At 43.5% G+C, this 24,703-nt stretch overlaps 1 protein-coding gene and 1 long non-coding RNA gene across 5 annotated transcripts; one reads left to right on the top strand and one right to left on the bottom strand.

Moving 5' to 3' along the window:
- Positions 1 to 1,909: 1,909 nt before the first annotated feature.
- LOC109750718 (uncharacterized) lies at positions 1,910 to 8,805 on the bottom strand. 3 transcript variants are annotated; one of them, XR_002229976.4, is made up of 11 exons: positions 8,235 to 8,805; positions 7,536 to 7,740; positions 6,823 to 6,899; positions 6,485 to 6,636; positions 5,745 to 5,898; positions 5,203 to 5,446; positions 4,555 to 4,736; positions 3,914 to 3,959; positions 3,561 to 3,618; positions 2,485 to 2,737; positions 1,910 to 2,403 (listed from the first exon to the last, which is right to left on the bottom strand). It is a non-coding gene; the product is annotated as an uncharacterized lncRNA (long non-coding RNA). The 3 variants fall into 3 exon arrangements; XR_012202831.1 differs by lacking the exon at positions 5,203 to 5,446 and having other exon boundaries at positions 8,235 to 8,768; XR_005768408.3 differs by lacking the exons at positions 3,561 to 3,618; positions 3,914 to 3,959; positions 4,555 to 4,736; positions 5,203 to 5,446 and having other exon boundaries at positions 8,235 to 8,768.
- Positions 8,806 to 17,528: 8,723 nt separating this feature from the next.
- On the top strand, positions 17,529 to 24,536 carry LOC109750728 (mitogen-activated protein kinase kinase kinase 3). 2 transcript variants are annotated; one of them, XM_020309678.4, is made up of 11 exons: positions 17,529 to 18,070; positions 18,769 to 19,335; positions 19,678 to 19,765; positions 19,874 to 19,936; positions 21,204 to 21,364; positions 21,447 to 21,522; positions 22,043 to 22,102; positions 22,204 to 22,311; positions 22,401 to 22,637; positions 23,728 to 23,840; positions 23,935 to 24,536. In XM_020309678.4, exons 1-11 carry the CDS (start codon positions 17,718 to 17,720, stop codon positions 24,173 to 24,175), a joined length of 2,067 nt encoding a protein of 688 aa, XP_020165267.1. In that variant the 5' UTR covers positions 17,529 to 17,717; the 3' UTR covers positions 24,176 to 24,536. The 2 variants fall into 2 exon arrangements, with proteins under 2 accessions (XP_020165267.1, XP_020165266.1); XM_020309677.4 differs by having other exon boundaries at positions 23,932 to 24,536.
- Positions 24,537 to 24,703: the final 167 nt, after the last annotated feature.

Genomic DNA, 24,703 nt, shown 5'->3' with positions numbered 1-24,703 from the left:
GGAGGCCGCCGGCCTAGGGAGGAGAGGCGCGCCAGAAGGGGGAGTCCTACTCAGAAGGAAGGGGGCGCCCCCCTTCCCTAGTCCAATTCGGACCAGATCATGGGGAGGGGCGCGACCACCTTTTGAGGCCTTTCTTTCCTTTCCCGTATGGCCCATTAAGGCCCAATACGAATTCCCGTAACTCTCCGGTACTCCAAAAAATACCCGAATCACTCGGAACCTTTCCGAAGTCCGAATATAGTCGTCCAATATATCGATTTTTACGTCTCGGCCATTTCGGGACTCCTCGTCATGTCCCCGATCTCATCCGGGACTCCAAACTCCTTCGGTACATCAAAACTCAATAAAACTGTCATCGTAACGTTAAGCGTGCGAACCCTTCGGGTTCGAGAACTATGCGGTCCCAACAGGAAAACCCCACCCCACGACGCACACTTACCTTTCTTGTCGGACATTCCACTTACCGCTCGGTTTCCCGTCTTAGCAGGACATTTCTCGCTGGGGCCCTCGTTATTAACTCTTGAAGCAACCAACAACCCTTCTATCCTAACCAAAAAATTGTACGGCTTGATGAAAATAATATATGGACCGCTCGCTCATGCTGTTTGTTGCAAAGAATCTCACATGAAATGTATACATATGTCACATTGGTTCACTATCCTATCTATAATGCCGTGACAGTAGTTTAGAAACTCTCCTAGCACTCCAAATACCGGCAACAAAATCACCAAATATATAGCATCCGCAGCTACCATGAAATAGGACACTAAACAACATTTGCAGCAAGCAATCAATTTATGCACCAAGCACACTGAGCAGAAGCAACAAGCTATCAAGATTTCTTCTACTCACAGAACTGACAAATGTGACTAACTCTGTAAGAAGCTTTGCCTTCAGAACCTAAAAATGGTGTAGTCCCATCACTACTTCAGCCGCTCTCTGATCTCAATAGAAAACATGGAGATCGCCTAAAAAACATAGTACACTTCGGCTGCACTTAAATAAGCTTGCTAAAAAGAAACTTCTCAAGTGACGTAAGAAAAAATATAAGTAACTTCCACTTGATAGTCACATCATTTGACTTATAGATTTTCAGTTAGCATGGCAACTGAAGTGAGTCTATTGATTAAATTACATAGTTCATTGTTAAATGCTAAACACAGATTTAGAAGAGTTTCCAATGCTCATCTGTCAAATATGCTACTGTATACTTAGAGCATCTCCAGCCGCCCCCCCCCCCCCCCGAGTGCTCCCCCCCAGGAGCCTTTTTTCTCTGCCGGCGATGCAAAAAGGGCAAAAAATGGCCCAGCCGTGCCCCCCAAGCCCCCCCCCCCCACGACCTCAAAATTCCGCCGGCGAACCCAGGCCAAACCCAGCGCGCTGGGGGGGCTGTTGGGAGCGCCGGCGGAAGAAACGGGCAATCCTACTCCCCCACGCGTTTTTTCCTTGCCACCTAATCACTTTTTGCCCCGCAATTCTTCTGAGGACACCAACGGCTGGGGATACGGATTCTTGGGGGCGCCGGCGGAAGAGTTTTGCCCCCCAGGACGTGCCATTTTTGGTCCGGCGATTGTCCTAGGGGGCTCAAACGGCTGGAGATGCCCTTATGTGAGCTGCCAATGATCATCATCATCTGTCAAATATACTACTGTATACATATGTGAGCTGCCAATGCTCATCTCAAGAAAGGATTGTATACCCAAAAGACCAGACCTTATACGGGCCTTATTCTATGAAACAATTTCAAAAAGGCTCACCCTGTATCCACTACTAGTAGTGTCTATAAAAGAGCTCTTTTTCCCTACATCGGCGAGTTAATACTTTGATCTCTACCAACTGGAAGCACAAATAACTATATTTAAAAACAGGAACATCTGCTATCTTCATGAGTAAATAAACAGTAAAAAAGTAGATGACCAAACCCAAATATTTTCATGAATTTACAGGTCATTTTTGTTAATGTGTAAGTACATCAAACATGTTCTAACAAGCAGGAAAATTGTAGAAACATTCAAATGATGAGCAGTTCCTAATTCCTATCATGGAATCACTGCATGATGCATTACACTGAGCACCTTCTGTGTGATATGGAGATGGGCAGAGGCAAAGATCAAGGATTAAAATTCGAAAAGAATAAATAAGCTATCAGTAAGCCAATAGAAATCGACACAGAAAAAATAAATAAGTTTACTTCAGTAGCCGATAGGGATCGACGCATTTGGAGACATAACTACCACAACAAAGATTCCATCGTTGTAATAATAGCCTTAGTGCTGAATTATACTCCTTAAAATATGTCTCGGGCATTTTCTTCAAGTACCTTGTAGGCAACAAGAATGACAATGATTCTAGGGAATGAAATTCTCTCGCAAATAATCTGACTTGTATTGTAAATTCACCTAGCTGTATGAAAATCAAAACCAATCATTAAATAGGTTATCCAAAGAATCGATAAACAGACTTTAAGAGCGAAAGTGTTTTAACCTGAACTTCCAAGAAATCATCAAAGCAGAAGTGGCTTCCCTCCCATCAATAAACTTCCAGGTGAACAGGAGAAGCATGACCATGGAGAATCATAATGCATTGATGTATTGCAAGTTTCTTGAGACCAATATAATAGCTTTGAAGATTTCCTACACCAATCCCGGCCTCATGGCATTCCAGACAGCCTATGTAGATGAAGCAAGTGCAACCATATCTTGTAAAAGAAAGATATACCAGCTTCACAAAGGTACTCCTGAAAATATCTCAATTAAAAATACACATCTCTCTATGGTTCCACCTTCATCATAATGTTACCGTCATATGGAAGAAAGATATATATTACAAATATCATCCATATGTCAGTCAAAGGCTGAACAATTACTATTATGAAATACAAAAATATTAGACGTGATGGAAGATGGTTTCAAAAACACCAACGACACGCACTCGTATTTTAAAGTCTTCATACTATAGAGTTATCTCCCTGCAAGTTATGTGTGCTAAATAATCACAACACTTGGATAGCACCTACACATGGGATTATATATTCAATTCACATAATCAGTTCTTCTGCTTCTATAAATTAAGAATTGCATAAAAAAAGTATGTGTCTATCTAGTAGTACTCCCTCCGTCCGAAAAAGCTTGTCCCTCAAATGGATGTATCTAGCACCAAGTTAGTGCTAGATACATCCATTTAAGGGACAAGCTTGGGACAAGCTTTTTCAGACAGAGGAAGTATAAGATAAGGATTTGAATTGTTGACGCAAGGCCGGTGGAGCCGTGCATGGTCCACTTGCAAAGTGCTTTCGAGCATGGACGTCGTGCACATAGTGCAAAGCTGGCTGAAGGAGTTAATAGATTGGATCCCGGCAAGACTGCACATACTTAACGTTGGCTGCCCCTACCTTGATTGATTCCCATGCTGGCAAGGTTGCACACATAGAGGAAGACTCGATGGATTCTTGCCGGCTAGAAACGAACAAAAGCAAGCACGCAGGTGATGCCTATTTCTTTGCAACAGATGCGTGTCGCCTGACGCAATGGGGGAAAACAATATGTATATAGTGATTTTACCTCAATAGATATTTTGGTAGCTCCACTCCATTAGTATGAAATTTGTGATGTTGAAAACCTGAAAAAAAAGGAAAATAATGATCTCAGTGGCAATTGTGTCAGCTGTTGAATAGGTACGACATTTATTTCAGGATTACAACTGTTCTCTCCCATTGAACAATGGCATGAATTCTTTCAAGAGAGAACCATACAGTAAAAAGCTTCAGAACACAATGTACTCTGAATCAGGTCATATTCAGGCCATATACATCGAGCTTATACTACCAAAAAATATCAGCTAGAAATCTAGCAATTGTCTTCAAGGATCAAGAACATGAAAGAGGAATAATGACGAAAGAACTAAAAAAACTAACCTCCATATGGAAGCATTAGATGCACTTGTGAGTCCAAGCATATTATCTGCAATAAATAGAAAACAAGTACATAATTATATTTTTCTTGTGGGCAAAATGGTAGACGGTGATAGAATGCCCGTGCGTTGCTACGGGCAAACACCAGATGACCATGCATTGCCATGAAATAATAGAAATATACACATTTATCAAATTGTTATTTTAATTCAGAAATACGTTGTTAAGCATGATGGCATCTGGTTTCATCAAATAGCGACAAATTCAAACTCTCTCCGGCTTCTTTCTTTCTTGGCGGTCTTGGTGTATCCTAAACCAGAAAATCGCTCGCCACCAAAGAACATATACCATCCATTACTAAATAGTATCAATATCACTCAATTCACACCTCCATGCGTGTCACTATTACAAGGTACACAAAATCTGACAATTCCTTGTAATGAGCCTCTTAATTTCAGCAATAATAGCACAAAAAGAGAGATCCAACTTCCGAGAGTGTTCTCTATCAATAGCATGGCCATTCCATTCTTCATAGCAACAATCAGCCTTAAAAAACACTGTAAATTGTTTAAGTTCATGTCCAATATTAGGCCCAAATTGTTAACTGCGGCCATTGGTAAGTATGTAGAGCACAAGATATTCACCCTTTGGCTGGTCCGTCTCTAGCATTTTCCCCTTCTTGGACTTAATCACACTACTTCACGTTCTGTGTTGGATCTTGTAGGTAACCCATGCTCCATCTCTGTTCTAAAAAAGCAGCTAAACCTTTTGCTAAGTACCTGGCCCACTCCTCCGACTACCATCTAAATTCAAAAGCTCTTCCACCCTAAAAATTAATAAAGTTAGAAACACAGACAAACCAATAAACCATCAAATGCAACCTTCAATAAAAAGCTGATTGTATATAGGAAAGGGTTCATTTATCTTGAATCCAGATTTTTTTTACAATGTCATGAACCTGGTGCCAACGGCGTACTCGCAGCGGCCGATGAGCCTTTGGCCACTGCCTACACTGCGCTCGCGCACGCCGCTTCGCTGCTGCCGCAAGCACCGGCCACACTCCCCGCCGCAAGCAGCCGAAATGATGGAACTCCATGCCATCATAAGCCAACCCAGATGTTGAATTAAGGCTAGTACGACATCCCATATTTGAGGATTGCACCCGGAAGATTGCACTCATGTCAGTTGAAACCAAGATTAATAATACAGATACAGAGAAAACAAAGATAAGCAGGAATAGGATGTTCATGGCCTGCTCATCTTGGTCCCTCTAGACCCAAAAAGTTCGTTACCTTTGTAGAAAAAAGATTTTTTGGTTCCCCTGGTATCTAGCACCAGCGACAATTTCCTATTGTGGCGACACCTCGACATGGCCCTACTTAAGCTCCTTCTCGTTCTTGCTTTGGTTCCGGTCCGGCAAACCATACCATCTTCCAAATATTTTTACACTGTAGCATCCTAAAAGTTCTCATGTCTTCCAGTACATTATCTTTTGTAGAATCATCATATATAGCTCTTAGTCTACGTCCTCCCAACCTAATGCAAAATGAACAAAATCAGATATCTATACATCAGTACACAACTTAGCATATACTCCCGCCGTCCCATAATATAAGAACATTTTTAAGCTATATCATGGGAGGGAGTAGTAGACAGAGTACTGTTTCAAATAATGGTCCCTAAGAGAAAGGTTAACGTTCCCAACCAGACTTGTGAGCATCTTCGAGCAACATACAAGCCACAGGAGTGTAATTGGATATCACAAGTGTCAAATCAATAGCTGAGCATAGCATCTCTACATGGACTAATAAAACCAAAATAAATTTTAACATACCGCCGGTCCTACAACAGTGGTTGATAGTGAATTTGGTAGACACCCATAAATGACAGTTTAGCAGTGTCTCCGACTCTCTATACATTTTGAGTCTCATGTTTTCAGCATTAGATATCTCCTTGGATACAATGAAATTTATGCTTCACAGGAGGATCTGCACAAAATAAATGAAAAACACTTAAGTTTCTCATCCTTGTAAGAAGAGGTAATTCTATCGAGAACTTACTAAGGGCATTCAATCAATTCAATTCATGAAAAGTTGTGTCCGTTGGAGCTTGTTATGCCAACTGAACCATGTTGACCGACCCCAATAAGCATATGCACTCACGTTCTCTACTCACATAACAGAGTTATGTCTGATTCACCTGTTTGTTGTACTCCCTCTGTTTCTAAATATAAGCTATTTTAGATAATTCAATAGGGACTACATATGGATGTATATAGACATTTTTATTGTGTAGATTCACTCATTTTGCTTCATATGTAGTCCATATTAAAATATTTAAAAGGTCTTATATTTAGGAACGGAGGGAGTAATTCTTTATCCCCGTTAGAAATTGATGGCCAGGGATCAAATGAGAAATGAATAGAACCTTGAAGAACAACATCAAATAGACCTTCCTCATTCTCAGGTAATTAAAACCAAGGGAGGGTTCCTGTAGGATAACTATATTCACCTTCCAGTCTTTGCATCCATCACAGCCCCAAAATTGATTGACATAACCAGCCAGAGAACGCACCTGCCCTGCTGCCCAAAAAGGAGGAATGCCAGACAGCAGAATGTAGAGTATAACTCCAGCACTCCATATGCAATTATCGGCTCCATATCTCCGCTTCAGCACCTCCGGAGCCACATAATAGGCACTCCCAGGAATATCCCTGAACTTCTCATCTGCATTTCCATTATATCCCATTTAATCTTAAGCACTGCATGAGCTTAGTTGCCAGAATTTAATTCAGGTAGCACTACATATACAATTGTAAATTGTAGAGACAACATGAACTAAGGGGAATAGTTGAGGTTTCTTCCCTTGTCCCTTCTCAAATAGTATGTCCAGTTAACCAATTAATTACTCACCGGCTTGAAGGAGACGGAGAGGCTGAAATCAGTGGGCTTGAAAAAACACATACGTGTACAGTTGTCCAACAAGTTGACTGAAACATGCATCACAATACATCGTCAATGGTTTTCTCCTTGCTTCATCTTAACCAACACACAGCGCAATACATCGTCAATGAAATGAGATTTCAACAAAGGAAGAACGCTACTTAATGAGTTTAAGAGGTTTCGGCCCAGCATTGACTGAAACTGTTTCCGAGAAATTAGACCTACACTGAGATTGAACAATATAAAGAGTATTCCCTGGAGTAAATACTGGCTCTAAAAATTGTCTAAACGAAATCGGCGCGTCAGAGCCCTGAGATAAACAGACCCAATAAAAAACTCCATATATTAACAACTGTATGATCTAGCTGGGTGCACAAATAGGTTTTAAAGAAACTCACAGGAACAATCTTGGAGAGCGTAAGTAGATATTCAGTCAAATTAAAAGGCGAAGTCGGAGCAGGGAACAGTTGATCCGAAAGACATGCCGTTCCAATGCACAAACATCCATATGCGTGTTCAGGAAGAAGAAAAGCACAAAGATGTCATCTCCTATAGCTAGCTAATGTACTATGGTAAAGATCATACATACTTTGGGCGAGCGAGCATTGCATAAAAGAACAAACACCTTAAACTACAGAGGGCATAGACAACAAAGAACACCTAGTCACAGAGGCAACACTCACCAGCAAGCAAGCAGCGCACGCACAACACAACCGTCTTAACCCCTTCACTCACTTCATCGTGTAGTTGAACTGCTTACACCCCAGGCACTGCATCTCGTCGTCCCTAAGGTGCTCAACGGTCAGCTAGACGAAGGTATTCTTTGAGGTCGCACCGGATGCAGCAGAACACTGGTATACTAAGCATCGGCTAGCTCGGAGGTGTGCCCTGCATGCACCACCCAATCATGAGGTTACCAGGGTGTCGGATCACAAACTATTAGTTAGTTTTGCAATGCACTGGAAAAGACCATATATTACAAAATAAGCTCATCTCACTGCGGCAATATCGCTAACAGTTCAGAAATATTACAAAATAACACAATAGCACACGCTGTAGCAGTAGCGAGCAACATTCCCTGCACTCTTCCATCTAGTGACCATCCTCTCCCTGCTACCTCCACCACCACCACCACCCCCACACCAAAAGCTCATCTGTACACTGGATCCATGTGATCTCTCAGTTCTCTCTGCTCTCTCACGCAGAAAACACAACAACAAGCAAGCCTCTCTAGCCTCCCCCAATCCAACTAAATCAGAGGGGAAATCTCTATTACCTGGTGGCTAGTGGCTTGTACCTGATGGATCCATAACTGGGTGGATGGATCTCCGGCTCGCAGTAGTATGTGTGTTCTCAAACTCGCGTGAAGAAGAAACGTGTACCTGTACGAGAGGTCGAGAGCTTTACAGCAGGAACACGCCATGGAGCCTGTCTCCTCTGCATCCTTCATTCATCTCGTTCTTTGAAGAAGAGAGGCATCCCTCGCACATGTCGGGGGCGGCGGCAACGAAGAGGCGGTGATGGTGGAGGCAGTGGCCCATCCCGGAGATCTCGCCCGCCGCCTGATGGACGCCCTCCGCGCCGAAGAGCCGGTCGATGCGGGAGCAGTGGAGGCATGGCGGCATGAGACCGAAGTAGGCCGTGAAGCGGGCGACGGCGTGGGAGAAGAGATTGTTGAGCGCGAGGGAGACGGCGAGCTCGCCCCCGCCCTCCTCCGCCAGAGAGAGCTCGCCGGTGGCGGGGCTCCGCCGCCGCTGCTATGCTCGGCTGCGGGAGCGGGAGCGGCGCCCCGGCGCGCACATCGTGGGGAGCCTGGCCAGCGGCGGCTCCACTTGGTCCTCGGCGGCGGCGGATCGACTCGTATCTCGGCGGCGGCTCGTCTTGGATCTTGGCGGCGGCTCGTATTGGGGGCTGGGGCGTCTTTGAGAGATCGTAGGATAGAATACATAGATCGAGGGGAGCCTCGCTGGCTGTGCGGGGAAGGGACGAGAAAACCGACGAAAAAAACCAGCGAAAAAACCGGACGAAAATGGTGGGACGAAAATAAACCCGGAATGGAGACTACCAACTGAGACATTAGGAGTAGAGATTACCACCTGGTTCTTAGCAATCATGTTTCCTCCGTAGCGAAGCATGGGCATATGTGCTAGTTTTGTAAAAAGAATCATTGCCCTGGAAAAAAAGTTCATCGATTTAAAAAAAATCATCAATTTTGAAAAAAAAAACATCTCTATTGAAAAAGGGTCACCCATTTCATCAAAAAGAAAAAAAAGAAAAAAAAAACATAGAATACCTAATATGGAAACATAGAAAAAAAATGAGCCAACCCGATACTTGACCTAGTGTACAAGAGGGTATGCGCCCTGTACGGAATGGCCTTAAGAGGCGCTTAAGGCGCCCAATAAGGGCATCTCCAATGGGAGATGCTAGAAGAGGGCGCTAGAAATTTAATCCCGATAGATCGGCAGTTATCACGTTAATTCCCAGCGTCGGGTCCAGCATCGATGCCAACCTGGGCACCGAGCGCTCCGCTCTTTTCTCCCGGTACGAGATGGCCGGGCCTTTGTTTCTAATATGTGGAAAGCCCGTTATTAGCGCTCGTTATTAGCGTCTGCCATTGAAAGGGTTAGCGCTAGAGCCTTTTTAACTTTTTTTATATTTATTTTTTTCATTGTAAGCGCCTGTGTAGGCGTCTAGCATTGAACATGCCCTAAGCGTCTCGAACGGTGAAATGCATGACGGCAATTAATCCACCATCATCATGGCCTGGGGGACGGACTGCATACTAGGCCTGCAGTCCAGCCAGGCTACCGTTTGCTCCATATATTTGCTGTGGCGCCGTCAAGCTATCACCGTAAAAAGGAGAGGAAAAAAACAGTGTGAATCCTCCGAAAGGAGACAAGAAAAAGAAACGACTTTGTTTCTCTCCAAAATTGAAAGAAGGTAACATGTCCTAAAAAAGGAAACGAGTCTTTTGTTCCATACTTCGGTGATGCCCACGCTGCACCTGTACTTGACCAGATTGAATTATTGCATCTTCCCTGTATTCGAAAAAGTAGTATTGCTCGACATTTCTCTCGCTACTGCGTATTCTGACAATATTGCATACAGATGGCAGTATGGCACACACGGTTATGCAGGTTTTAAGGAGTACGTACACACATATTAGGGCAACTCGGTGCATGCAACTTCCGCTTGCGCATGATCCAGAGAACGGTTTGACCACTCTAGGTCTTTAATATGTAGCAATTTCATGTATTTCTGCAATAGACTGTTTTCAGGATTTGAACCTCTGGATCATGCGCCAAAGCTACCCTTCTACATACACACATATCAACAAAGAAATTTCCAAATGCCGGAAAATAGCGACGAACTTCATGTTCTAGAGGGGAACTCCAGCTTGAACCGACCGGGACAGTGCTATACCATGACAGCTCTAGTGAAGCAACTTGGGAATGAAGGTACGAGTTAAAACAATTGTTCAGACACCGACAGAAGAGCTAGAGAATATGAGCGTGAATTGCCATGTCAGTCACTGGTTGAAGACAATGACACGTAGGTACGTATGGAAAGAGCCACGAAAGTTAACTATGACTTGGCCTCAAAATCAAGCCAGGTCTTGACTTTACGTACTCAACCCATGTGCCTCTGGTTATGTACGTCAGCTACTAGCTACTTTCGCAGGCCTGTAATATATGGGGAAAAGGAAATTAAAGAATTATACTTCCTCCGTTCCTAAATATGTATAAGTTTTTGTAGAAATTTCATTACAAACTACATAGGGATGTATATAGATGTATTTAAAATATAGATTCATTCATTTTGCTCTGTATGTAATCCACTTAGTGGAATCTCTATAAAGGGTTACATTTAGGAACGGAGAAAGTAGTTAACTAATCTCAGAGGCTCTGTTTAAGAAGGACCAAAAAAGCCGCCTCCTTCTCTTGCTCCTCCACCAAAAAAGCTAGGGTTTGTGTCTCTCGCCGGCTCCGCCGCAGGTCTGCCTCGTCTCCGGTGGCCCTAGGGCCATGGAGGCGAGGTGGATCCTGGCAAGGGCCGGCGAGAGGCTCCGTTGTTAGTTGTTTCTTTCAGATTTGTTAGGGTTTGTGTCCTGCTCAGGAAGACGAGACGGCGGCGGCTCCCTGAAGATGGAATAAAGGTCTCCCCGCCTAGCTCCCGTTCCAGTGGTGTGTCTAGCATCGTTGGTGGGCGTGTGGAGGTGTGTCTCCGGCGGATCTATCCTCGATGGATTTGCTCGGATCTGGTTATTTTTCGTCTATGTTCGTGTGTCTTCGGATTGGATCCTTTCGATCTACTTTATCCTTCATCGGCGGCGGTTGCTGTTCTGGTGCGTTGGTCCTATTGGGTCTTAGCACGACGACTTTCCGACTGTCTACTACAACAAGTTGTGCCCGACTCCGGCAAGAGAGGGGCGATGACAGCGGCACGCCTTCGGCTCGCTTCAGTGCTTGTAATCGTCGCTAGGTGGTCTACGGACCTGGATGTAATTTTTATTATTTTCTGGTGTTCATTGTATTGCCATGATTGAAGATGAATAGATCGGAAGTTTTTTGAAAAAAAAAAAGTAGTTAACTAATCACAAGCGCGTGTTGATATCCAAAGTCATCAAACCGGAGACCCTGGATCGAATCGGCCCGATTATATTTGGGAACTTTTGCTGATGATGCGACACGACGTCTGTGTTAAAATATACGCACCGGTCGCCCTCTGTCCCTCTCGCGTTGCCGTGTTTCTCCTCCTGACTTTGGCTCCTTGCTGCTTGGATTTTGCTGCCCGCCGCGACATACGTACCGCTCTCCGGGTGTCCTCTGTCGAGAGGGAGCTGGCGATCGATTGAGTTGAGCCGTCGACCGTGGGTGGACATCGTTTAAACAAAGCGAGAGGCTGCCTCAAAATCAAGTGGCGCCCAACTTGCTGCGAGTTTTCATTTCTGCTGTAAGTAGGAAGGGGATTTGTGTCACACAGGTTGGGGGATGGCGGATTATGGACCGCCGATCTACGCCCATCTCTCAGTATTTCTTGTATTTGCTTTCGTATATCAGTATCTATATATCTGTATTCAGATTGTAAAGCTAAAGTAGTATAGTTTTTTTTGGTTCGTCATCAAAGGTACAGATATTTCGATGAGCGGTTCTTGTTATAAGTCTGGACTAAAAGGTTATACCTGTCACGGACGTGTGCAGTGTGTTCCTCTCTCTTTCTGTCTGTTCTTCAACCACACTCTGCTTCTCCTCTTAAAACTCTTGTGTTCTAGCAGCATTACTGTAGACGAGAAGGGATCTATGTTGTTCCTTTGCGAATCGCTCAGAGACGGCGACGACTGATTGACAGTGTAAGACACATTGCGTAAGGTCATCCCGCACAGGTTAGTCTATGTTATATCTTGTATCTTCTGCGAATATTTTTGTTAGGAAAAGTTGTTTGTATAGTTGCTAATTATTCGGTATTTTATTCTTTCATCTGTTCTACTAGTTTGTGGCGTTTCAAGAATTCAGATCTCTAGCTTAGCATATCTTGTTTGCAAGAACAAATTTTGGGTTCGATCTTAGATAAGCACACGTAATCAGGGTCGTCTGCTGTTGACGAATCTAGGACTTTATTCTAAGTAGCCAAAATAAAAGTTAGAAACTTGGGAAGTATGTCAATTACGGATAGTGGAACTTAGTCATTATGTTTGTTAAGAAAAGTGAAACTTAAAGCACATGTACTGTCTTTTACCCTTAAACTAATTTGGATCACACAATTGCTAAATACTTCTACAATGAAAGTCTGGAATATGGGTTATTGTATCAAAAGTGAAGATAGATCTATTCAAATACGTACGTAAAAAGTTATGTAAGTTGCGTTAATATAAAAAATTCAAATCATCTTGCCGACTGCCATTGTATGGCGTGAATGAATTTGTAATGTTTCTTGGATCGGCAAATAATAGTTTTATATGATTTATTTCTGTAATGTATAATCTTGATTTCTGGCTTACTCCTTTTTATGTTGACAACGAGTTCATTGGACTAACAAATGTTATTGAATTATGTGTTGTGATAAATTATTTATTAATGTTATATGCTATGATTTTGTAATGTTAATGGTAAATTGGTTTGTTTAATTATGTAGTGGTAAAATGTGTCGTCTAAGTCAAGTTATTCAACAAGTGGCTCATCAAAATGTAACGAAGATTTAAGGTATTATTATACTGAGGGAGATGACTCAAACGAAGAAAATGATGATGAAAAGTGTAACTGAATCTACATTGAAGGTAGGCCATGTTCGTGCTATTTTGAATGTATTTACTGAATACAAGAAGTTCATACTCTTGGAAATCAAATTTGATGGGTTCTTGAGCTTGCCTCCAATTAAAAAGGTTAATCCCAAATTTAGTACATATCTTGTAACTACGACATATGTCAAGGATGAGTGTAAGATGTCTCAAGATATGAAATTGAAATTCTATGTTGGGGACATGCACAAAGTTTTTGGATTGCCTTATGGAGCTAAGATATTAATGGTATTGATGATCAGACAACTGGTACTTCAATTGATTTCTGGAAGAAAAATATAGATATGACTGGAAATGATTTTCACAACTTAAAGGCAGCAGAATTCTTTTTGTCTAGAGATATAACTGAGTTATCAAGTGAAGGTGAAAAGGGATGCTTTTAAGGCAGCATGTGTTATATTTATTATGGGTCATTTAGGAACACCTTTTCTAAACATGACTACACCGATGGGCACTCTATGTAGGACTGATTACATAGGACAATATAACTGGTGTGATTATGCAATGAATTATCTACTTGATGCTATTTTAAAGGCACAACAATAGATTCGGTCAAATAGTCATGTCATATATTTGTATGGTTGTCACTTCTTTTTACAAGGAAGTTATCATTTCCATCTGCAGTACGATAAAAAAGCATGGGAAAAATTTGCTTTTGCCATTCTAGTTTTTGCCAATTTTCCTTAGTCCACTCTAGCTTTTGACATTTCACTTTTGCCACTTTTAGCTTTTGACAATGTATCACAATTGCCATTCCGTGGCAAAGGCAAAATTTCCAGAGTAGCAATTGTGATACATTGTCAAAAGCTAAGAGTGGCAAAAGTCAAATGAAATTATTTTGGTTTTGCTATGGAATGAAAATTGTGATACATTGTTAACATCTAAGAGTGGCAGAAGTGAAATATCAAATTTTAGAGTGGCATAAGGAAAATTGGCAAAATGTAGAGTGACAGAAACAAATTTTCCCCAAAAAATATTGGATGATTATATAATCACATATATATTATCAAGTTGTACCGAAGAGATACACCAAACTGTTGGGGAACGTAGCAGAAATTCAAAATTTTCTACGCATCACCAAGATCAATCTATGGAGTAATCTAGCAACGAGGGGAAGGGGAGTGCATCTACATACCATTGTAGATCGCGATGCGGAAGCGTTGCAAGAACGCGGATGAAGGAGTCGTACTCGTAGCGATTCAGATCGCGGTTGATTCCGATCTAAGCGCCGAACCACGGCGCCTCCGCGTTCAACACACATGCAGCCCGGTGACGTCTCCCACGCCTTGATCCAGCAAGGAGAGAGGGAGAGGTTGAGGAAGACTCCGTCCAGCAGCAGCACGACGGCGTGGTGGTGGTGGAGGAGCGTGGCAATCCCGCAGGGCTTCGCCAAGCACCGCCGGAGAGGAGGAGGAGGGAGAGGGGTAGGGCTGCGCCGAAAGAGAGACGTTCTCCTTGTTTTGGGCAGCCCCAAACCTCAACTATATATAGGGGGGGAGGGGGCTGCGCCCCCTCTAGGGTTCCCACCCCAAGGGCTGGCGGCCAGCCCTAGATCCCATCTAAGGGGGGCGGCCAAGGGGAGGAGAGGGGGGGGGTGCTACTAGGGTGGGCCTTAAGGCCCATCTGGACCTAGGGTTTGCCCCCTCCCACTCTCCCATGCGCCTTGGGCCCTGGTGGGGGGCGCACCAGCCCACCTGGGGCTGGTCCCCTCCCACACTTGGCCCACGCAGCCTTCTGGGGCTGGTGGCCCCACTTGGTAGACCCCCGGGACCCTCCCGGTGGTCCCGGTACATTACCGATAACACCCGAAACTTTTCCGGTGACCAAAACAGGACTTCCCATATATAAATCTTTACCTCCGGACCATTCCGGAACTCCTCGTGACGTCCGGGATCTTATCCGGGACTCCGAACAACCTTCGGTGACCACGTATATCTATTCCCTATAACCCTAGCGTCATCGAACCTTAAGTGTGTAGACCCTACGGGTTCGGGAACCATGCAGACATGACCGAGACGTTCTCCGGTCAATAACCAACAGCGGGATCTGGATACCCATGTTGGCTCCCACATGTTCCACGATGATCTCATCGGATGAACCACGATGTCGGGGATTCAATCAATCCCGTATGCAATTCCCTTTGTCTATCGGTATGTTACTTGCCCGAGATTCGATCGTCGGTATCCCGATACCTTGTTCAATCTCGTTACCGGCAAGTCTCTTTACTCGTTCCGTAACTCACATCATCCCGTGATCAACTCCTTGGTCACATTGTGCACATTATGATGATGTCCTACTGAGTGGGCCCAAAGATACCTCTCCGTTTACACGGAGTGACAAATCCCAGTCTCGATTCGTGCCAACCCAACAGACACTTTCGGAGATACCTGTAGTGCACCTTTATAGCCACCCAGTTACGTTGTGACGTTTGGTACACCCAAAGCATTCCTACGGTATCCGGGAGTTGCACAATCTCATGGTCTAAGGAAATGATACTTGACATTAGAAAAGCTCTGAGCAAACGAACTACACGATCCTGTGCTAGGCTTAGGATTGGGTCTTGTCCATCACATCATTCTCCTAATGATGTGATCTCGTTATCAACGACATCCAATGTCCATGGTCAGGAAACCGTAACCATCTATTGATCAACGAGCTAGTCAACTAGAGGCTTACTAGGGACATGGTGTTGTCTATGTATCCACACATGTATCTGAGTTTCCTATCAATACAATTCTAGCATGGATAATAAACGATTATCATGAACAAGGAAATATAATAATAACCTATTTATTATTGCCTCTAGGGCATATTTCCAACACAAACTGCCTAATATTCTAGAGTGTGATAAGCCCCAGATGAAGCTTATGATTTTGTAAGAAAACAAGCGAAGGAGTCACAAGGTATGATGCATGCATGGTACGTAGTGTGTTCTTCAAGTAGTAGTTGTTAAATGTTTTTATAACTAATCAAGAGTCTGTCTTTTACCTTCCTTGCAAGATTAAAATACGTGAACTTGTATGTTATATGAGGAGTATCATTGAGAGGAAGACAGGCAATTATTTATTAAAACTCTGAAAGGACAATGGTTCCACACAAGTCACACTCGGTTGGATATGTCGGTTATATATCATCTAAAGAATCACTGAAGAGCAATACATATACGAGAAGAGTTGAAGTAGTTTGAAAGAGCGTGCATTTTTGTTTAGGTTGATCAACCTATAACATATATCTAATGGAAAATTCAGTGATCATATTAGAGATACTTATCCACAAATACCCCCCCCCCCCCTTCTCATAAATACAAAGAATTAAGTCCTATCCTGCACAGAAATATCATTCTATTCCTATAAAGTAAAGGGCTCAAAGATTATTAAGTTTACAAAATTCCTGTAAACTAAAGAAAGCCTTATATAAATTCATTTGTATTCTTCTTGTTTTAAGCTCCAACGAAATGCACATAACTCAAAACGGCAGCCATTCAATCTTCAGTTTTCCGGTCCAAGTTAATCAGTGTGTGGCACGTGAATTCCTACTCGAAGATTAGCTTCCAAGGATGAAGGTTAAAAACACATGATAGCCGTGCATATATAGGCCCCGTGACCACATGCGTCATTAACGGACTAGATCATCCCACCTTTTTTCCTTGCTCAGAGCATTTATAGTGGTCTATATCCTTGCCTGTGGCATTTTAAGAATTTGAGAAATCAACACTTTTTTTAACTATGAGTACATACGCTCATAGACTCACTCTTATAAATGCACGCATACGCACCCTACCCCTATGCACACCTTCCAGATGCTGAAACGGCAGGTTATCTTGAGATTGACGAAGTATCCATAAATGCCTTCATAATCGACGAAAATGTCTCATTCCACCGAACATCGCCAAAAAACATAAATTCAGGCCAAGTCTAAAACTCGCGGTTGGGTGATGGGTGACACGTCAGCGCGTCTCCTACCCACCGTCACCTTTCCCGTGCCCCACCAAACTTCCCGCGAGCGCCAAAACTCCACACCACCGCACCACTATCCATCCACGAAGATTCCACACGGGAGCCAGGAAAAGGAGACGCACGTACGCGCGCGCTCACGATCACGCACCTGGCTCGCCTGGCCCCACATGCAGCAGCCCGGCACCATCGCAAGCCGCCGCGGGCAACCATCCGAGAAAAAACCTCCCCCGGCATCAGCACCACTCGCCCACTGACAGCACGGACCACAGCACCGGGACCCAGGCGTCGGCGAGACAAGCCATCAGCCGCACGTGGACCCGCGGCGTCGCCGTCGCGGCAGCTGCCTGCCACCCACTCGCAGGCAGTAACTTCTCACGCATACCGCCATTTCCATTTCTTTTTCTCTCCGAAAAAATATCCCCCCCGCTTTTGTCTACTCCACCACTCTTCTTTCTCCTCCTCCTCCTCGCCTAAAGCGTCGTCGTCGCGTCGGCTCCTACCCCGCGCCTTCCTCGCCCGCTCGCTCGCTCGCGCCTCTCTCCTCCGCTCCCCTCTGCCCACCGCTCCGGCCCGGGGGCGCGTCCGGCGCCGACGGGGCCCCACCCACCGCGATGCCCGTGCCAGGCTGGTTTCGCGGCAAATTGAGGTCCAGGTCCAAGCCCAAGCCCGGCGCCGCGTCCGTCTCCTCCGCCGCCTCCTCCCCCTCGCGCAAGTCCGTCGACCTCGACTACCCGTCCCCGTCCCCGTCCCCGACCCCCCGGGCGCGGGAGAAGGCCCGCAGCCTCGACTCGCCGGCCGCGCGCCATGTCCGGGGCGGCGCCGAGTTCCAGTACAAGCTCCCGGTGCCCGTGATTACCCCGGACCCACTATGCGAGGAGGCCACGGATGTGGCGGGCTGCTCCTCGGCCTCGGGCTCCAGCGTGTGCTCTTCGCCGGATGACGCGCCGGATCACCACGTGTCTAGGTACGCGGCTGATCGCCCGATGGTTATGGCTTATCTGCGAATTTGCTGCAGCCTGTGGAGTCTGCTGCCCTGCTCACCAGTTCAATTTTCACGTTTGGGGTGAAGTCGGAGCTGAATTTGGGTGACACTGTGATTGAATTTTGGGGAATTGCGGCTTACTCGAAAGGTAGAGGCGTTAGGTTTAGTGTGAATGGTTAGTGGGCTTAGCAACTTTTTATAAGGAATTGGAGTCAAAATGCAGAGTTAGAGACTCGGAGCCAACAGTGTGACTTCGCACCAACTTCTCCTGTTGACCTCTTCCGTGGTCGTTGCACTTCTACAATCGTAAGCCACTTCATTTGTTTTTGGGTTAAATATGTACCTAGTCCTAGGCGGGGTGACCACGGATGCCAAGGCGTTTTATGATTTGTGATTGAAGAAATATTCCGAAAAAAGGCTGAACAAGTTTACGTTTTAGTCGGATGCAGATTATTCTGCTAACATATTGTTTATGCTTGCAATTTTTTTTGATGTTTATGGGTAAATATCCTTCGAGTTCTGCACTCAATATGCTTCTATTCTAGTTCCAAGGTCATATCTTCTGATTTGGTTACTTCAATTAGTGCGTTCTTTGTACTTTGTTTGGTATTGATATGTTCATTTCAAAATGATGTTTATACGTCTGTTGATGGTTCTTTGTTGCTTTGCATAATCTCCAGGTCCATGGATCCAATTGCTTTTGCCAAGGGAAGAGATATGGCATCTGACACAGCTATGATCTTAAATGAAGACAAACACTTCATGTCATGTAGTATGCCACGGGAGCATCACAAGTTCTTTGAGGCGCCTGTTTCTAACATGAGGGCTCTTCATGTGCATAATAACGATGATCCTTCAACTAGCGAAGCCAGTTGTTCACGTGGCAGAATGTTGACTGAAGATATATTTGGTCCAAGAACGAGAAGCCCATCCCCTGGCCGAAAAGCCCATGCCTTTGCTGTGAATAATGTACATTCAAAAGAATTCGGGTTTAGCCCCAGGTCACCATTGAAAATGAGTGAGGGTTTGAGAAGCCCGCCTCATCCCTTGCCTCTTCCTCCAGCTCCCGGTGCTTGCTCACCTCTACCTCCATCTCCCAGTGCTTGTTCACCTCTTCCTCCATCTCCCACTGCTTGCTCGCCTCTTCCTACATCTCCCACTGCTTGCTCACAGTCCAAATCACAGTGGAAAAAAGGGAAATTATTAGGGAGTGGAACATTTGGCCAGGTTTACCTTGGATTTAACAGGTATCATCGTTTTTTCATGTGTTCGCATCATTTGCGGTTTGATTATCATTTGGAACTCAATGCATTAATGTGTTATTATACGCTACAAAACCTATGGAGAAGTATGGGATGCGCTAAATTGTTCAATATTCCAGTAGATGTGTTTATAAGTTGACATATGGGATTATGTAGCATCTAGCTCTCAAGGAATCATGCCTAATGTATATGAACTTAGCACACTGTTGTTTCGCTCGAATTTTCTGATGTCAAATTGTTTATATTGATTGAATGTCTTGGGGTGCTGCCTAAATGTTTGGGAAGGCAGTCTGTACAAGAACTCTTATCTCACTACCAATTATGCAGTGAAAATGGGCAGTTTTGCGCGATTAAGGAAGTACAAGTAATTTCAGATGATCCACATTCGAAAGAACGACTCAAGCAACTGAATCAGGTTGATTATCTTATTCAGTTAACTTACTTGTCTTTCTATGCACCACAACGGTATTTTCCTTGCCTGTTTAATTGACTGAACAACATGTTATTCTTTCCGTATTAACAGGAAATAGACATGCTTAAGAAAGCATCGCACCCGAACGTTGTGCAATACTATGATAGTGATATGGTAAGTTCTATTTGATAAACCGTCTGCTCTGTCTGTGTGCAGCCATATTCGAATAATTATTTGCTCTTTGGATCCATCCAAATTTTTAATGGGATGGGCTCGTGAGAGAAAATAATGCCAAGTTTATAAAGTTCAAAGAAAATTAATGATGTGTGCATTAAGGTCTCATGCACATAGAGGTAAAGTCTAGTCCGTGGGAAATTCAGTTTACTAAAGTTCACAAATGATGAATTTTATCCATAATGAAAGGTTCTTTCTGTTGCTACTGGCATTGCTCACAAAATGATGCCTTGTCTCATAACACATATTGCGGAAATGTTGCATATATATACACAAAAATATGAGAACAGAATCCACCTACGTATAAAACTACATTAACCATGCGGTAATTAGGTTGCCTTTATACGAACATATGATATCTAAAAATGGTTAAATGAAACGATTTCATTCTGCATAAACAGTTAAGATATAGGTGGCAAGTCATAGCTTATATGATGCTTAGAGTTGCTGTTTTGACAAGGGCCTTGTGTGTAGATGCACATAAAAAAAATGCCAGGTTACTCATTCTCACAAGGTTCACCAGGATTTTGCGCTTAATGCTACCAAAGAAATGCTTGGCAATATATACACGATCTTTAGCAATTTCCTGAATTTCTGTCCTTTGATGCACCCACAGTGACTTGTTTGACGGGAAGTTTGTGGAATTTATTCAGTAGTTTGGGAGGCTATGGAACCAATGATATAAATTCGTTGCATATCTACATGTACAAGTATAAGCATGTATGGGAGGAGAAAACCTGCAATATTCACTCATAATACAGATTCTCCAGTCTACTTCTTTAATGTTGGCAAAACTGCCACCAAATCCTAAGGGGTTAAATGCACTGGTTTTAGAATATCAGGGGTTGGTGTGATAGCTGGTTTTGTAGTTCATGAGGCAAAATTAGACACACCATCAAAGTTCAAGGTAATATGGAGTTCTTCAAAAACATTGATTGTAATTTATGTAGGCACGCTAATTGCTTTACCCGGATTGTTCGACTCCCATCCACCTCTTTGGACATGCTTCTGTTTGACTTAAAGTATTTTGTTGCTTTTCCTCTCACCTGGCTTGCATATGTTTTACTCCATTTTCCTTCCTGTACTCTTCTATCCTGAAAGGAATTTATATGATTTTGCTCTTTAGTGGTTATCAGCTTTTATTGGAAGTACATTGCCAAGTAATTGGCTGTGTTTAGACTTTCTAACCGTGTACCTTCTCTTACAGACTGATGATACCCTTTCAATTTATCTTGAGTATGTTTCTGGGGGCTCAATTCATAAGTTACTTAGGGAGTATGGCCCTTTTAAGGAACCTGTGATTCGCAGTTATACTTGTCAAATTCTCGCTGGTCTTGCGTATTTGCATGCGAAGAACACTGTCCACAGGTAGTATACAGCTTGTATAAGTTCTACACATTACATAGGTAGTACAATAGAATAATTGATTGATACTAATTTTTCTTGGCAGAGATATTAAAGGAGCAAACATACTTGTTGGCCCTAATGGTGATGTTAAACTTGCCGACTTTGGCATGGCTAAGCATGTATGCAGTTTTCCCTTTCTGCTCCCTTCCCTACGACCATTCTCTGTGCGTAGCACTATGTTAAAAAAGTCTCATCTGTAAGATAGCAATCCTAGGTATTCTATTTTTAAAGAGCAGAAATACTAATGGGCGAATTTTTGCTGGGAAGGAGCTCCGAGCGAATGTCCTTACAGCCGCTTGATCAAAATCAAGAGTGACATTTAAGAAAAAAGTTACACTGCGTTTGCTGGCAATTCTTCCCTACCCATGGCAATTTTTCCTTCCATACATGGCAAGTCCCTAACAAACGCATGACGTTTTTAGTTGTGTTGGCATGGCGACTTTGGCGTTCGCTGGCAATTTCTCTCCCAGCGAACGTTTGCCAGATATTCGCGTCCTTTAAAGAGATAGTTGTGGTCTTTGTTAATACTACCATATGAGCCTTGGCCCAAACATGCATATACAACGAAAACACAAATTCTACACTGTATCTTCTTCTCCCCCTCCAAGCCCGTTTATCTCATTTGTTGTGTTCAAGCAGATATCATCTTTTGCTGAAATACGCTCTTTCAAAGGAAGTCCTTACTGGATGGCTCCTGAGGTGAGCTGCCTCCTTTCTTTACACTAAACCTTCAAACCGTATTCTTCATTGCTAATTGTACCCTTGTCAGTAAAGCTCTACTCAATATCGAAAACATGCAGGTTATTATGAACAGTAAAGGTTACAATCTAGCTGTTGACATTTGGAGTTTGGGATGTACAATTATTGAGATGGCAACGGCAAGACCTCCTTGGCACCAGTATGAAGGGGTATGCTTCTAAGTTGCAACTGTATTTCTGTTTCAATGTAGCCGTGACAAATTCAGGCTGACTCAATCTTCTCCAATCTGGCCTTGTAGGTAGCTGCAATATTTAAGATTGCAAACAGTAAAGATACACCTGAAATCCCAGATATTTTTTCTGAGGATGGGAGAAGTTTCTTGAAACTATGCTTAAAACGTAATCCAGCATCTCGCGCCACCGCAAGTCGGTTGATGGACCATCCTTTTGTTCAGGACCATCCAGCAGTAAGAGCAGCAAAAGACAGTGCATTGAGAAATGCATTTTCTGCTCCAGCAGATGTGAAGCATACAATGGTATAGTTAGTCCATAAACTCATTTCTTAAGTATGTGTTTGTTCTCTGGCCTTTTTCCCAATAAGAAGATAGAGGACTCTTACGGTACCTCAAATCGATGTGAGCTGTCCATTTTTAGGAATCTAATGGTCATATTAGTTTATACTAGTGCGTAAAACCTGAGTAGTGGAGGATGGTAGTGCTGATTTCAGGGTCAAAACTGGAAGAGTTCAACAAATTGCGTGGCTCATACGGTAATTCCAAGAATGAAAAATGCTAGACCATTGTGTCGTAACTCTATAGACCTAGGTCTTATTCTGGTTGGATGGATGAACAATGGAAGGTGGGTCTCCGCGGCAACGCCGGCTGCCGCCTGCAGGGGAAGAGCAGACTCGTGCAAGCACGCCGGCAGCCGGCGGCGAACTCATGCAGAAGTTTTGATACCAATCGTGTGACTGGGCGGAGTGGACCTTTATCAGCCCATCAAACCTTATGCCCTTGATCCTTTCATGTAAAAAATAAAACAGTCCGATGTTTAAAGTAGAAAGTGTCCAATAAAATCAATAGTTTGATGAGTCTTATTATACTATTACCACCATCCCAAATTACTTGTCTTAGGTTTGTCTAGATATGGATGTATCTAACACTAAAACTTGTTTAGATACATCTCTATCTAGACAAATCGTAGACAAATAATTCGGGACGGAGGGAGTACCATTTGTTGGTAGTAGAAGGTACTGTGAAAAAAAAAGCCAAAGAGAGGGTCACTTATTATAGTGGCTCACTGACATGAGTGCTTGACATTTGCATGAACTATTGAATTTACTTGGACTCAGTCCGGACCAATTTAAGAAATAGCTAGAAGCACTATTCTGGTTTTTTGGTCATTGTATGCACACCAGATCAACTTTGTGGGGGGTTTTGGCTTAATTTCATAAAAGATCCTATTATGTCTGCTCTAAACGAGTTCATGAGTAATCTGTGACTTCTTTTTTGTAAAGTTCATTGCATGATTGTTGTTATTCAAGGAAAAAGGTATCATTGTTTGCTCCATTTATGCTATCTGTTCCCTGAAAGCTCACACTCCTTATGCTGCCCTCTCTCGTTGCAGTCTAACAGGGAGTTGCCATCACGAAGAAGTATTACTCCCCTAAGGGATATAGGTGTGAGTGCGCGAGATTTTACCGGATTTTCTACAACTGTCCCTTCACCCCGTACCTCGAGGTACTTAAATACTCCGTACTTCACTTCCATCCTCATTTTCACCCTTCTCGTAACATCGTATTTTTGTTAACAAAATATATATGTGCTTTAGCAGCCCTATTCCTGTGCGAACAAACATGTCTCTACCGGTGTCCCCCTGCTCAAGCCCACTGAGGCAATTTAAGCAGTCCAACTGGAGCTGCTTGCCGTCTCCGCCCCACCCAATGCTCTCGTCTGGTGCTGCGGCTTACAATTCATCAAGCTACGCACTGAATCAGGCACAACGAATGCCGGATCCCTGGCAGGATGGCTCCTTGAAACTCCAAAGCCCTTACGGTTCTCCAAAAAGGTTCTAAGCGTCTTTTGTGGACCTTCAGCATGAAAAATGCACCCATAACATGGTAGATGCTCAGAGTTGTTCTGTCTGCAGCCTCTTGTAGCTTTGTGTTGCGACAACCATCTGATTTACTGTACAGTCGAAAAGGGTTCTCGAGGAAAGAGGATGTATCATGAAGATCTGTATATATATAGGCCGTTATATCATGATGTAAATCAATACAAACCCTTATAGCAATAGGGTTGTAAACTCGCCAGTTTGCGCAAGCTCACAGTTGTTGTTAGGAGGGATCGTCGACTTTCGTGTCAGATATTGGAAATTTAGCTGGCTAATGTTCATGGTACAACATTGGAGAAAAAGTGAACGTATATATTCTGAAATGGTGTGGGTGCATTTTTCCTGTAACCGAAACATGGTTTTTTGTATGCATCGAGCTGATGTTTAAATTCAAGTCGAAAGCATTGACATAAAGTTGCAAAGAAAAAAACGGAGGACAGTTGTTTCTTTCTCGACAGTTCTGGCACACATAATCCTTGACCAAAGTTTC

This window comes from Aegilops tauschii, chromosome 2 (assembly GCF_002575655.3).
Source record: "Aegilops tauschii subsp. strangulata cultivar AL8/78 chromosome 2, Aet v6.0, whole genome shotgun sequence".
NCBI classification, from domain to species: Eukaryota; Viridiplantae; Streptophyta; class Magnoliopsida; order Poales; family Poaceae; genus Aegilops; species Aegilops tauschii.
Note: the sequence above shows the minus strand (reverse complement) of the source record. Positions and strands in the feature narration are given on the sequence as shown.